The sequence below is a fragment of the Ammodytes marinus genome (assembly GCF_949987685.1).
Source record: "Ammodytes marinus genome assembly, chromosome: 14".
Classification (NCBI taxonomy): Eukaryota; Metazoa; Chordata; class Actinopteri; order Uranoscopiformes; family Ammodytidae; genus Ammodytes; species Ammodytes marinus.
Window position 1 is genome coordinate 20,475,123 of NC_137218.1, and position 15,989 is coordinate 20,491,111.

The 15,989-nt window shown below is 40.3% G+C and overlaps 1 protein-coding gene across 1 annotated transcript in view; it reads left to right on the top strand.

Moving 5' to 3' along the window:
• LOC307261219 (roundabout homolog 1-like) overlaps nt 1–15,989 on the top strand; it is an 84,534-nt gene that overhangs the window by 11,034 nt on the left and 57,511 nt on the right. The window contains exon 2 of the mRNA XM_080041707.1: nt 10,302–10,628. Within this exon, the coding sequence (XP_079897833.1) occupies nt 10,302–10,628 (327 nt within the window). The remainder of the gene's footprint in view (nt 1–10,301; nt 10,629–15,989) is intronic.

Genomic DNA, 15,989 nt, shown 5'->3' on the forward strand with positions numbered 1-15,989 from the left:
TCATTTAGACAAGCCAGCTTCATATTGGAAGAAAATGCTTTAGACTGATGAGACAAAAATTAAGTTATTTGGTCTTTATAAAAAGCAGATGTTTTGGTGCAAATTGCGCTGAATTGTTGAACGATGTACAGATACACAATCTGCAGCCAGATGTTCTTGCAGGTCTTTGGAGGTGATCTGTGGGTTGTGTGCAACCATTCTCACAATCCTCCACCTGCCGCTCCTGTTTTTTTCTTGGTCTGCCATGCCTGGGTTTAACTGCCACTATGCCTGTGTCCTTCCATTTCCTGACAACGTTCCCTACAGTCGAAATTGACAATTGAAACCTTTGGGAAAGCTTCTTGCAGCCTTCCCCTAAACCATGACAATGAACAATCTTTGTTTTTCAGATCTTTTGGGAGCTGTTTTGATGATCCCATTCTGTCTCACTTCAGCAGAGAGTCAAAGAGAAGTGCAACTTGCATTTAGGCACCTAAAATACATTTTCTCATGATTAAACAGAAATTTCTATGAGGTTCAAGGCTTAACAACATAATCCAACCAACTTTGTGTTTAAAGTCATCAGTTTTACATGCTGTTACAGGCATTAAAATCAACAAAACCACAAGGGTTCCTATATTTTTGCACAGCCAGTTTTTCACATTTTATTTTATTTCATACAACCAAATACTGCTTTTCAAAAAATCTTTGTTTGGAAAACATCCCAGTACTTAGCTGTTCCTGGTAAATTAAAGACATACCACTTTTATATTTTTTTTGTGAAAGCAGAGTCAATTATAATGCCGGCTGAGAGGGGTTCCCAAACTTTTTCATATGATTGTATATATATTAGATTAGCCTAAAGTTTTTTTTTCTTTGCTAATAACAAATTTCCTTCTTACCACTTCAGTTTGGTTCTTTATTCATAGGTAGTTTGACTTTCAAGCACTGCCTGAGCAACAATCAATGGCCTGTAGCCACTTTACTTTCCACTGAACAGTTAATGGAGTGAGGATAAGCCACTCAGATGGCTGTTGTGCTCCTGAGGTGCTTCTCATCAAGAAATCCATGAAGTACCGTAGGCTTCTCGCAATCAGCAGCCCCAACTTCCCTTTTCATACTTCAAAGCAATATACTATAGATTCAGTGTATAGAAGCGTAACATAGAGTATGTTAATGTTATTATCTGACATAAATAGGACATTTCTAGTGTAAGGTGTATAGCCCTGTTGTGATATGCCAGTCACACTTGGCCAGCGTTCCAGTTTTACGGCACGTGATAGCAATTTAAAACATAAAAAAAATAAACTGAGGCTACAAATTATTATTGGATTCCTCCAAATTGCTGGAAAAATAGATGAAAAATGCCCTATGATTGACCCTCTATATAAAGCCAGACCACTGCGTGTGTGAGTCATTGACTGGCTGATGGATTCGCTCTCCAGTCGAAGTGTCCTGGTGACCTAGTTGGCATAGATGTTTATCGTGCACCAGCTACGTTTCTGGTTAGCGCTCGCCCTGGGGGACTTCAATGTGTTTTACCTTCCCCAGTGTGCATTTAACAGCTGGACACCCAAAGCACATTTCCTTTTTCTACCGTATTGCACTCTAAAAAGAAAAGAAAAAAAGTAAAGAAAAAAAAGCAGTTTGTGAAAACAGCATGAACGGCGGTAGCTTCAAACAGTCATTTAATGTAATAATGTTTCTATTATTAGGAAGACAAAGGTCAACCGTTCTGATTATTAATCAATTGGGTGTTACGCTATTTCTCCAGCTTTTCAAAATAAAAAGATTTTCTGTAATTAAGCAAAAACAATCACTTGTTTTTGGTCTGTGTTGCTCGGACAAAATAAAGTCATTTGAAGTCATTGACTTGGGAAATAGAATTGGCAAATTATGTATTAACAACTATTAACAGATTAAATCGGAAAAAAGTAATGAATAAATTCAAAGGTTAATTGGTATTAAAACCATTGTCAGTCACTCTTCTTCTTCAAAATCTTTCTCTACATCGTGGATATGATCTTTCTTAAGCCGGTCATGTGTTAAGCTCTGAAAGCGTATTCCTCCTCATGCATTCCCACTCAGTTGGTATCTTGCCCTGAACATCTGGGCGCTGCAGTTGGGAGCTTGTTATCATGTTCATGACCTTGACTCTCCTCTCTAGAGATTGCTTCATTGTGCATTGTGTGTTGTAAGAGGGAAGGCAGCAGAAAAGAAAAACTTGGATTTCCACTATTGCAATCAAATTTTCTCAGGAACTTCCATGTGCTTAAAAAAAAATCAGCCGTGACCTCCAAATGAAATCCAAGAAGATCAAATGTGTCGACAACACTATGTAAGACAGAGTGTAGCTGCAGACACCTTGTCCTGGCCACACACAGACAACCGAAACACACTCGCATTCCTTCCCCCACACACTCGGCTGAATGACAGTCTTCAACTGTTCCACTTAATTGTAGTTTATACAGCCTGCGAAAGAATGTCTGGCATTTATTGGTTCCCTGTGTTTTACTTTACTACAAATGAACGAGTGAGTGTGAGTGTGTGTGTGTGTGTGTGTGTGTGTGTGTGTGTGTGTGTGTGTGTTTGGAATAAACGTCTCCAAGAGATGAGCAGCACAAATGGTTTATTTTCCAGTGAGTCAGTTTTTTTGCTTTGTTTAAGGGAGAGTTAAATGAGAAGATCGATATCACTCCCATATCTTAATGATACACATTAAGCTTGAGCCAGGAGTCACCTATAGCTCTGCTCAGCAGAAAGACATCTAGTCTAGCTCTGTCCAAAGGTATAACAAGCCTTCTTTCAACTCGAGCACCATAAAAACTCACAAATTAACACGTTGTAACTTGTTTGTTTAATCGCTATATGAAAACTGGAATGTGAAAATGACTCGTTGTGGTCTTTTTCTTGGCCAGGCCCAGCCAAGCGGAGCTAGCTTTTACTGGCTCCAGCTTCATACATTGAACACACAGACATAAGATTTGTATCAATCTTCTCATCTGACTCTTGGCAAAAAAGCAAATGAATAAATAAATAATACCCCAAATTGTCCCAAAATTCTTTTTATGTTGAAAAAATAAAATAAAATCTTCACTGAAATGTCGAAATGTTTTGTGACATGGTGTTTTTTCAATGAAAAACACTGTCGCAATGATTTAAACTATGACCACCAAACAATAGCACATCTGTGCTCAACCTTCGTAGCAACAAAAACCTTTGTGCGTTTAAAAAAAGAAGAAGTATTCTTTGGTCTGGCGTTATTCCTTCAAGTTATGAAATAACAAGCTGATTAATACGTATATCCATGTGAAATTGAGAAAAATATGAACTAAAATGAACTAAAATAAACAATAATGACCACAAATGAAACCACAGAAGGAGGATGCAGGGGTTGATGGAGGGAACTGTTGCAGAAAATAGCACTGAAACCATCAGATTACAGGGACGATGGCCTAAATGATTATGACTAGACGTCACTAGCCACATAGCTGTGGCCAATCATATCGCAAACGGCTAATGACAATCAGCCTAAACAATCGCAACGTCAGTACTTTTTCCTGCACTAACGCTGTGTTCCAAGTTTGAAAGAACAGTTATTAGATGTACGCTTATTAGATGTATGTTCATCATTTCTATGCTGCAATGTGGATACAATCTATGAGCATATAGACTAGAGGTGGGTTACATTAGCAATTGTTACCTTCAGCATGATTTTTTCTTTTGAGCTTTTGAGTGCAGGCACATTTTTTATTACAGCTAGTCTGCACAAAACAGGTCCCTGTTCTGTCTTTTAGCCTGTCTGATTGTAGCGGTGAATCTGCACATTTCGGTCTGGTAGCGGAGAGGATTGGTTGAATTGTTCTGCATGATCAAATGTGCCACAATGCCACAGGTATTCACAGTAAAGCACTTGCATAATATCACCCACTTGTCACACTAACACTTTGCCACTTCGAGTTAAGTGCCACGCAGTCTAATGGCTGTCTTGTCTGGGTCTGTGAAGTGTATTTTAGGATGTTCATGCTGACAGCACTCATTGCTTATTCACATAGAGGATTCATTCTTCAATATAATTTAATACCTAATCCACTATTGTATGTGTAATTTAGACCCCTCTGCACTCACACTGTTTGTCAGGCCAAATGGGGAGAAGCATATGACACTTGCGGGCCGATCTATTTCAAAAGTGCCATTTTCATTTCTGACTTGGGTAGTTTACTTATATTACGGTTGAGGTTTTCCCTGCAGTGCTATTTGGTGCTATTGTGTACCTTGTCATGTTTGTCTCTCAAATGCTCTTTTAAAGCCACCAAATCTCTCTATTTCCTCATTTTAGTTTGGTTCCCTTGATACAATACTGACTTTTTGATCTGGCCTCGGATTCTAACATTCTGTGTCATTTGACTATATAAGAACAAGACTCCTGTGAACACAGAAAGCTCCTGCAAATCCCTGTCTCCACATTAAAAGTGTGGACTTTGATCCCCCATCTATCCCATGGATCACAGAGACAGGAAAATAAATAACCTTTACCGACTGAACCTCGAGAGATTGCCTTAACAAGACGTAGCCCGTTCCATTTCCCCGCACACTTTCTAAATCCTCCCTCAGACTCTGCCTTGTTAGCTGTGCCTAGCTGCTACTCTTCCATAGAGGAGATGGCACTCGAGCACAGGTAATCCCACACTACACTGCAGGTGTGGAGGTTTACCATTTCAAGTCACCGTGGCTTTGGTGGGGCTTGCCTGTCAAAGTCACTGAGCAAGCTGATTGTGTCACCCAGCTGTCAGCAGCGCAGCACCCAAGGGTGGCAGACTGGCAGTCCACAGCATTCTACATTGATAAGTGTCACCTATGTGGCAAAACCAAAAATAGACAATTTGTGAATTTGGAGTTTTTCCAGATATTATTTTTGTGCATTTCTGCTTTTATTTGACGGTTTGGAAAGTCAGAGATGAAATGGGGAAGATGGGGAATGACATGCATCGACCCTGGCAGGATTCGAAACATGGGTCTGCTGCTATGAGGACTGAGCCTCTATGTTTATGTTAGTTATGATTTTGTCAAATCAGTGAATATCTCCTCACCATCCGCTTCCCGTCCATACTGTGTGCGCGCTGAAAAAAATAAACCGATGTTAATGCAAAGCCTAGGCTCTGTAAACGGGCATTTTGCTAGCTACGGTGGTTTATATATCCGTTGTTTACATACCCATTTACAGAGCCTAAGCTGTGTATTAACACTAGTTTATTTGGGGGCGAACAAACATTACCGACAGGCAGCAGATCATGACAAGATATTCACTGATTTTGACAAAAAGGTGATTTGACAACATGCATTCTCCAGAATCACTGACTCCACCTTTAAGTCTCCTGGTGATGCTTCAGTAACGTGTGTATTAATTGTGTGTGTCCATGACTATGTCAGTCAATCTGTCTATTCATATGGAGCTGACATCCAGTGTGACCCCACCGCTCGGGCTCATATCCTTGTGATATTTGATATTTTCTCTGTATATATGTTTTTGGTGCGGTTCCAAACAGTCATAGTATAGCCTCGTTTCATGCACTCTAAATGCATACAGCATAGCACTGTAAATTACACTGGGGTAGGTCGATCCGAGACCACCAACGCTGCTCTAAATTACATTCATATATGTCACATTGTGTTATTATTATTATCTCCATCCTCATGATTTGTTGTTTTAAGGCCCCTATCCTTCCCCGTTCATCATCTCTTCCCTTCCTATTCCTTTCCTCCCATAATTTATGCCCTCATGCCTTCTTCTCTACCTATTAAATATTCACAAAACCATTGTAACAGAGCATTAAATCCCTTGTTATTCCAACATGATATGGCTTTCTACTCAGTGTTTTTGTTGCACACTCTTGTTGATTCTCTAGCCTCTAGAGAGAAAACAGGCTCCCTGCCCACCTTGTTTGTGACTGACTGAGACAAAACCTCACATACATGCTCTTTCCCTTTTTGTGTCTGTTGCTCTGTATTCCATTTGTCTCCCTAGATCTTGATAAGACAACAGGCATACATATTTGTATGGGCACAGGTGCTACACATGACCTCTGTTGTGTACGTATGTAGCCCATTGTGCATCTGTGTGCGTGTTTTTGCATGCTGATTGTGTGCTGCTGGCTGCTGGCCCTTTGCAGATAAAGCCTGGTGTTCTGGGGGGCCCACTTGTGGCAGGCTGATATTGCCTTTCTGTAATGCCAAGGGAGCTTAAGGGAGCTGCCTGGAAAAACCTTAGGCACCAGACCAACACAATTAAGGGAGGTAGGCAGCATGTATGTGACCGAAGGCCATGCTGGTTTACCTTGTTTATATTGTTCTGTAGATTTAAATGTCTAGACAGTATGCAAAATATTTTCAAAATCACATGTTTACAATTTATGAGTGTTCCTCTCGTTTTTATTTTGGGTTGATTTAAAACTCTTTCAGCATAGCATATACCAGGTACTGTAATTCCTTTAGTCCTGTATCATTGTAATTCATTCTTATAACACACAATTACTTGTAGTATGACTTTAAATCTAGTGCTACATCGCACCCATACTTCCGTTCTTGACCAAATACCTGCAAAGCTAATGACAAATGCTTCAGCTGTACTTTGAGCTTTGTGCTAATCACCAAAAGTGTTTCACGCAAACATGCTTAACTAACGTAGTGGCCATGTTCAATCCTACAAACATGATCCTCAGATTGTTAACAATGTTATTATACGCATATCATGTAAACTTTAGCATCTTTGCTGAAAACACAGCCACAGTCTCGCAGCACCACTGGTGTGGCTGGTCCACCTGTTTAAATTAAATTCCATTCACCTCAATTATGTTTGGGTTGGAGGTAGAAATCCTTGCCACATCAATCCCAAAACTATCTGCATGGGTTACTAGAAAATTGGTGTTATTTGTGTCAAACCAATCACGACTTCCATTTGGTCACTAGTAATAGTGTTACCATCATAGACTAATTTGCATTGTGCCACCACAAAGGAAAGTCCTGCTAGTCCTTTTGTCAAAAATATTTGAAGATGGTTCATTATAGTCTTCCTTTGCGACAATATAATTTAAAATGTTGGCATTCATTATCGTGTAGCCTTTTGGCTAGGGTGGACTCCTTGACGACATTAAAGGTACAGAAGACAATGGAAGCAAATCGAAAAAACAACAAAAAAATACAGAATGCAACAATCAGCCATGCAGTTGGGGTTGTTGGGGGCTTATCTCAGCAGTCCACATCCATTTAGTCAGGCTGCTATATAATCCAGGTGAAGTCAAGGTTTTGAATGCAGAACATGCAACGATCAGCATACCTTTTCAGTGTTTAATGATGAGCTTAAACACCTATCAAACATCTTCTCTTCCTGATTTAAATGTTTTTTTTAAATAATATCGCATTTTACTTTATAAGATTTAAAAAAGAAAAGACACTCAACAGCTCCCACACTGTGCGATGGAACAAATTCACAGCCATTTCAACATCGTCGGAGGTGTTATCTATCTGGGTAAACACTTGTCTGTGTGGGATTTATTGCTTTGCAGCGGGGAGTGTTGGAGCTCATCACTCCGGAGCACGCCGGTGATTATCTGCTTTACAGGGCCATTGGCACATTTAAGCGTGACCTGCTGAAGGCTGTGTAGAGCTAGTGTGTTTGCGGGCGGCATGAAAGAACCAGAGACGTGTTTTTTCCCTGAGCAATAAAAACAGGTAAACAGAGGTTAGGAAAATGCTTCAATTTCCTCCATCCTCTCTGTCTCTCTACCCCAGCTCTCTGTATTGGATTTTTCAGCATTTTCTTTTTTGGACTATTTCAGTTTGAAGGTTTTTTTTTTTTCAAATGTGATATAGATTAATTCCATGTTTTTATTTGAAAGGGACCGATGCCACCACATAGACACTTGGACAACACATTGTCGATGTACAGCATCACAGCATTTAGAGCTACTGCTAATTTCCAATGCCCGTCCCTAGAAAGGCTTTTAAACGTTCATAAAAAAAAATGCATACTGTGTGAAACATGGCAAGTAAATACAGTACATATTGAAAGTACAAGGTACACACACCTTCACCCCCCCCCCTCCCCCAGGTTATTTCTTCAGTTTAATCTACAAAAAGATTGGTAACACTTTATAATAACTATCCGTTGTAACTCGTTAATAGATCATTAGTAAACTCTTAATTAATGATTATTAATGATTTGTTAAGTGTTTGTTAGCAGTTTGTTAAGGATTTATAACAATGGTAGATAGTTAATAGCTTAATAATTGAATCAGTTCATCTGGGAGGTAATCCGAGATTAACTGATCACGTCACGTTCAAGTCCATGGCATGCACAGTGTGTATTGAGTTTATTTAAAAATATTTGAAAATGGGGCTGCCCTCAGTTGCCCATGCACTGTGTATAGTCTATACTATAGCCTATTTCAGCCTCGTCGGTATCTCGGATTACCTCCCAGATGAACTGATTCAATTATTAAGCTATTAACTATCTACCATTGTTATAAATCCTTAACAAACTGCTAACAAACACTTAACAAATCATTAATAATCATTAATTAAGAGTTTACTAATGATCTATTAACAAGTTACAACGGATAGTTATTATAAAGTGTTACCAAAAGATTTAGATTTTGTATTGCTTTTATTTTTTTATTTATAACTCAGTGGGCAGTTCATTCCATGCCTTAGCTCCCTTTGATTGAGAAGGATGTTGCAAAAATAACGACTCCTGTGGCTGTGTATTGTAGAATCCACACCATATTCTCCAGCATTCCATCAATACTGTGTGGAAAATGGCAGGCTTGGAGGTGGTCTTGGCTTGGTGGTCTGTGTGTGAGAGGGGATTTGAAAGAGATGGAGGGGGGGATGTTTCATTCAGGTACCTACCGACCATGGCATTGGAGTTGTGTACCTGGATCTCATTAGCCGGCTTTGCTTTGTCCTCTGCTTCACAGGGACCCGTAGTATACACACGTTTCTTTGAAAAAAAAAGAGCGGCGTGATTGACATCTCAACAGTGTATGGGGGATTAGAGGTGATTTTGTGGTTGTTAGTGCGAGTATGTTTGGTATAGGTATTGATTCGTATATTTTGCTGTGGCCGCTTTAATGATTCCAGAGGCTGGGGGTAAAAAATGGACTCCCAATGATAGAGATGGAGCATAAATAAATGTATATACTGTGAGAGAGAGAGAGAGAGAGAGAGAGAGAGAGAGAGAGAGAGAGTGACGGCTCATGTTGAGAATGTGTATTATTTAGATTTGTCTGGGAATATCAGTACAGGCAGCTATGAAAAACTCAACATGAACACTCATAGATGGGCACATATACTTAGATTTTCCACCAGATTTGTTTTCTCTGGTCATCCACGAGATGTACCGTGAAAACAGCCATTCGGGAGCGTGTGCCTTCCCTGTATTTTTGGCCTTGGTAACAGAGCCACTTTTAACTTCAACTATTGAATATGAAATTACATGAACACATACATGTCTAGATCCTTTGTTGATGGAGCCACAGATAACACAATAATCTCATTAAAATTCAGCCTTTAAGATAAAAAAAACTGTGTATAAATACTTCTTTGCAAATGCATGTTTTAAGGCTAGACAGGTTATGAAAGATATTAGTTCCTTAGGATTTCACATATCAGCATTGTTTATCATTAACAATGCCTCATGGGTTTCCAGTTGCCAAAAGAAAAAGAAAAACATGTCATGAGTGACATGGGATTGGGTGGTAATTACAGGGTCTAACTGGATTATTGTTTACTATACACAGTACGAGGCACTTGCAGAGCAAAAATAATGTAATTACTTAAGCGTGACAGCTATTCTGATTAGCACTACTCATTATTGTGTGGTAGAAACATTTGACGGACTTGACCATGGATTAAAGGTGGAGTCAGTGATTTTGGAGGATGCTTGTTGTCTAAAACACTTTTTTTTCGAAATCAATGAATATCTCAATCCGCTACTGTGTGTGCATTGAAAAAATAAATCCAGTGTTAATACACAGGCCTGGGCCACTGTAAACTGGCATGTTGCTAGCTCCGGTGTGCCCCCTTTATTTACATACTGACAAACTGTCTACGGAGCCTAGGCTGTGTATTAAGACCAGCATTTATTTTTCAGGGCACACACACAGCAGATCTTGAGGAAATATTCACTCATTTTGACAGAAGGTGTTCTCCACTATTGCTGAACCCACCTATAATTCACACAAACATTCTCATAACATGTCAGGTATATGTATACCTCTAAGCTTATCTTATTTGTTTTGTCACATCCCTCTTCCCCCCCTTAGGGTCTCGTCTTCGGCAGGAAGACTCCCCTCCCCGCATCGTGGAGCACCCCTCTGACCTGATTGTGTCCAAAGGGGAACCGGCCACTCTCAACTGTAAGGCGGAGGGCCGGCCAAGCCCCACGGTGGAATGGTACAAAGATGGGGAGCGCGTGGAGACGGACCGAGACAACCCCCGCTCCCACCGCATGCTGCTGCCCAGCGGCTCCCTCTTCTTCCTACGCATCGTCCACGGCAGACGCAGCAAGCCAGACGACGGCAGCTACGTGTGTGTGGCCCGCAACTACCTGGGCCAGGCCATCAGTCACAATGCATCGCTGGAAGTAGCCAGTAAGTGCTGTTGTGGTGGTGTTGATGCATGATACAGTACTGCTGTTAAGAGGTGGGATACTTGTGTTTAAAGGGATGCAACACAATATGCACATGCAGACACATGTACGGTATAACATATAGATAATAACTACATAAAATGGCAATAATCAAACATTAGTCTACCAGATCATTCAACCCTTGAGCAATAATAACCAAGACACTATCTCTGAAAGCCAGGCATTATACCCAGATAAGAAATGTCTGAGCTCTTTCAAACATGTTAATTTATTTCCGAATCTCTTATGGTTCTCAAATGTAGCAGAATTTGATATTTATCTTCAAAGAAAGTAAGCAGCTTGTTTTCTAAAGGTTATGAAAACATGCTGGGAAAACATTTCCTCAATATTACCTTTCGATGCTATCCTGAATAAACCTTTTCGTTGGGGGAAATACTTTTATTTTCTCTCAAAATGTCTTTCTTCGCACTTTGAACTCAACCAATTGCATCGACCTAATTATACTTTTAACACAAGCTGTTAAAAATATAAAAGCCCATTTTTATTTTGTTACTTTTGTTCCAATGTGGGTCATTTTTACGGCCGGGGGACAGGTGGAAGCTCACTGCACGGACCCACCTGTCAGACGCGCAGCAGCTGTGTGTGTGCTGAGCGTGTTCCCAACAGGTGACAGTGTCAACTCGCTGAGTCGGCGTTGCAAGTGTCAAGGGTGGCGGTGTTGCCACTAACGCAACCTTTCACTGCAGTATATCTCTATGAGGAATCTGTCAAGCTCTATACAGCAACCACACATATGTGTGTGTATATATATATATATATATATATATATATATATATATATATATATATATATATATTAGTCAGAGTGATTGAATGAAGCTTGTGTGTATGGTTGGCAGAGGGCAAAAAGTTAAAAGGTCAAGGCCTACAGTCAACAGGCTAGGGGAATGTGCGGATAGCCTGTGTGAATTACTATGGAGCACAGGTTCTTGCAAAACCAAAATAACAGTGGAAACTGGTGGAGGAAATAAAGGAAGTGTTGGTGACAAGGGTTAACAACCACAGTCATGCCCCTTGCACACTGTATATCCCTCTATGCTTTATTGTCCATCCCCTCTGCTCTGCTGCTCAGCTGTGTCAGCTTTACACTGGCCCTGCCCTAGGCTCTGTCTCCTGGGCACATATTTAGAATAATAACACCCCCTTCTAGTAGGCCTTTCTATTTCACCTTTCTGAATTATAATGAGAGAGATGGTCAAACGTTATCGCGGCTAATGCTGGATCAGCACTCCCAAGCCCAGGGCCCTCTAGGGAAAGGAAGACTTTTTATTACTCAGAGAGTTCAACTAAATTTACCGTCAGGCTTTAAGGTTGAGGAAAGGAACACAGAGAAGGACTTGTTGAAGCTGCCCGGATGAGTTATGTCTCCCTGCGCTTCATCCCTCACGAGGTCACTAGGATTCATGGGTCACCCTGGGGCTGGCTAGTAAAACACACAGCCCCCCCCCCCCTTTGGCCAAAATGCTGCTGAGATAGGGGAGTTTAAAACAAGACCGCAGGATGTTAAAGGAAAGGTTGTCCTCACTCTATCAATAGACCGATGTGTGCGAAACATTTGTCTTGTCTTGTTAATGTAGTAGGTGTTTGTGTGTGTCTTTTAATTGCTTCAATGTTGCTTGGACTAAGGAGAACTCTAGGGTAGTTGGGTTTCAAGCAGACATGATCCATGATAAACAGTAAGCTACTGTCTTTGAAGGATTTGCTTTGACAGACTCTGTATAGTATACCAAAGTTGCCATTATGTTTCACTCACACATTATGTTTTTCACGCAAACATACTGTTTTGTGGATGGAAATCATTTACCAGTTTGATGAGTTTGGAGTCTGAACATACAATCATGGTAACACCACGTGCTATGCTATAGGACACACTATACGAGCTGTTTTTGTGAAAAGTGATTGAGTAATTTTCAATATTGAGGTGTTTTTTCCCGTCCGACCTGGCGAGGATGGAGTATACGTGAGGGTTAGTCTACAGCAGAAGGCTAACATTAGCATACATTAGTTAAGAGTTTTGTCTTGATATTGAAAATTACTCAATAATTTTTCACAAAAACAGCTCTTATAGACAGACAAGAGTCGTGGCTTTAAATAAAGTAGCGTGTATGTGTGAAAGGCATGTCGTATTAAGTTTGTATTAAGTTTGTTTGCAGAATACAGGCGTCATTCAATATAAAGTGAATGGAGCGCTGTGTATTGCTTTCCCCCACGATGGGCGTGGCCTCCGATTATGACGCGTTCCGCTCTGTCTCTATAAGCATATTTTTATCAATATGTAATTATGCATCATAAAATGCTATTATAGACACTTGTGCAACTGCACAAATATATAAAAAATAAATTAGGTACACCAATGTTTATTGTGTAATTGCCATTGTAAAAGCTCATATTAAGCAATGTGTATTGAGTATGTTCATACTTAAATAGTATTCATATGCATTTGAATATTATTGTAGTATCATAAAAGTTGACACAATACAATCAAAAAGATGTTCTCATAACATCCTAGATCAATGCAGCAGACTATAGAAGAAATATATCAAGTATTATCTAATATATGATGACATTTAAAAACAAATAACAGTAGAGGTATGTATTGTAATGCTGTAATACTAAAGATGAGTATGGAATATAGGTTTACACTTATTAAATTCTAATTCAATGTTTACATAGAAGACGATGCTTCTAGTGCAAATAAGATATGATGTCATTCAAGGAATATTCTATGCTCCACACCTGTCCAAAAATGACATAGTCTTGTTCATTTATATGATTGGCTGTCTTGAATATCTTGTCACTTTACATAAGTGATGATGAGTTCATGGACTCTTCTACTTTGGAAGAGGAGACACTGTGGCACATTGACGAGAATCCCATAGAGCATTAGCCATTTAATCTCTTATCAACAAAGTACATTTGAAAGCTACGGTGGAAAATGAATTACTCATAACAAGCCTCAACTCAATTCCAAATTACTTTAATATATACTGTATATAAAAACCTTTTTTTCGAATGGTACTTTGATTTAAGTGACGTTTAAGGTTGAGATGATGAAAAGCAGGGAGACGGCTGACGGAAGACAGGCTGACGGACGTAAAGTGATGGGAGCGGGAAAGGAGTGACATTGACGGACGGGAACAGTGGAGAAAGAGGGGGAGTGAGAAAGAGAGAGAGAGAGAGAGAGAGAGAGAGAGAGAGAGAGAGAGAGAGAAGGAGAAGTGTCTGTCCTTCAAGGCACAGCAGTGAAACTTGTTTTCAGAACATTGAGGTGACGCGCTAGCGACAGTGACAGATGTAGTATGTGCCGGTGCCTGAAGCGTGACCACGGGGTTGAAATACTGTGCAAGCACACGCGGCATGCTATCACACACGCACGCGCACACACACACACACACACACACACACACACACACACACACACACACACACACACACACACACACACACACACACACACACACACACACACACACACACACACACACACACAAACACGGACACACTACTGGAGCCCTTTCTGAAAGCGAAAGAGATGAAATCTGGTGAAAAAAAGGACATATAACTTCGTTCCCATCCAATAAATGTCACAGAAGACACTCAGCATATATTTTTCCCCTGCCTGCAGGAACCCCTGGAGGACCCTGGGAAATGAACACATGTCCTATTGACCTCAGTCACTTGATTCAATCATGGAGTTCTTTATTGAGGTGAAGGCAAAGTCACAGCCTGTGTACTCCAAAGGTTATTGGATAGTGGACCTGTTCTTTAGGTTCAGTAAAGGGAAGAGGAATAAATGATATTCTTAAACTAATTGGACACTGCCATTTGCTGGAGGAGTAGTGAGGCTCGCGGCGGGGCTAAAGGTTGGGCAACAACACTGCACTGATGAAGTAATGAGCCACAGGGAGAGACAACGATACAGCCACGTCACTGCTAGCACATGAGAGCGAATGAAGAGATAGAGGCAGAAACGTCCCTTCTGATTCCTATGTTACATTGAGGATGGAAAGGAAAACATGAATCGGATATGAAGAGATAATGTGTTTAGAACAGAAATGATCAGAATCGGAAAATTATAATAATTATTAAATTACCATTGGTGTCCTACACCTAACAGATGTTGCAAAAGCTGTTGTTTTAAGTGAAGATTGGATCCTTGTGTGACTTGACAACTCACGGGAAACTTAAGAGCTGAGGTGAGGGGCCGTCTCAAAAGTACACAATGGCCAAGAGATATTTTGATATTTTTTGTCAATAGCTTACTCTTTTCTTTTGTTATGATCACGGACAGACCTCCCACCAATTTTATTTTCGTTAACCTTTTATATCCATCTGTACCCCCTCCTATGTCATGGAATTATAGACACACACAAGTAAACAATAGTATCCAAATGAGCTGCTTTAACCCATTTATTGTCAATAGCTTTTTTAATTTTGATCTTTTAACACTTTTGACCAATGTATCCTTTATGGACCAGCTTCCATTACATACACAACCTAAAAGAAAACACAATATACGTAGGACTTGACTTATAGACATAAAGGTTTATAAATGGCACTAGAAAGCAATTGGCTTGGTTCCTCATCGCAGGCTTTCTCCAAGAAACGTTACTTGGGATAAGTATTATATGAGTACTCAACTCAGTGTTTGTGCATCCTCCATGTTTCGAAGTCTGTTGTTTAAAACAATTGACAATAGACAGCAACAGCAATAGGAAAAACCTTTGATATCAGTAAGCTATGATAGTGAACGAATCTACTATCATACCAACTCAGCTGGGCACATGCAAATCTATGCCTCTTTGATACATTATATAAAATACCTCTCCGCATGGTATTCATATTTCATCCTCTTAAATGTTTGTAGTTTTCTTCTTTTTCTTCCACATCTTGAAAAAGGGAATGCCAGCAGCAGGAGACATGTGATGGTTTGTGCTAATTACACCAACGCATTACCGTGACGGACAAGTTCATCGTTCAACACCACACTCTGTGAAGTGGATCATGGGATATGTGTGTGCCGTGCAGCACTCTCTCTCGGGAGTCTCGAGATTGACAGCTTAAAGGTGGGACCCCTGCTCTGTCTGCCTGTCCCGCTCCTCTTTGATTGTAATCTTATGCTGGAAAACGAGCGGTTGGCGGTAGAAAGCAGCGAAGATATAGGCGGATTCTCAGAGGTCAGGTTGCCCCCCCTATCCATTAACTAATGGCTCCTCACTTCAAATGGCTGTCACCGTCGCTGACAACATCCTGTTTGAGTCACTCTGGATAAATGCAATGAAAAAATAGCTAAGTGGCAGTA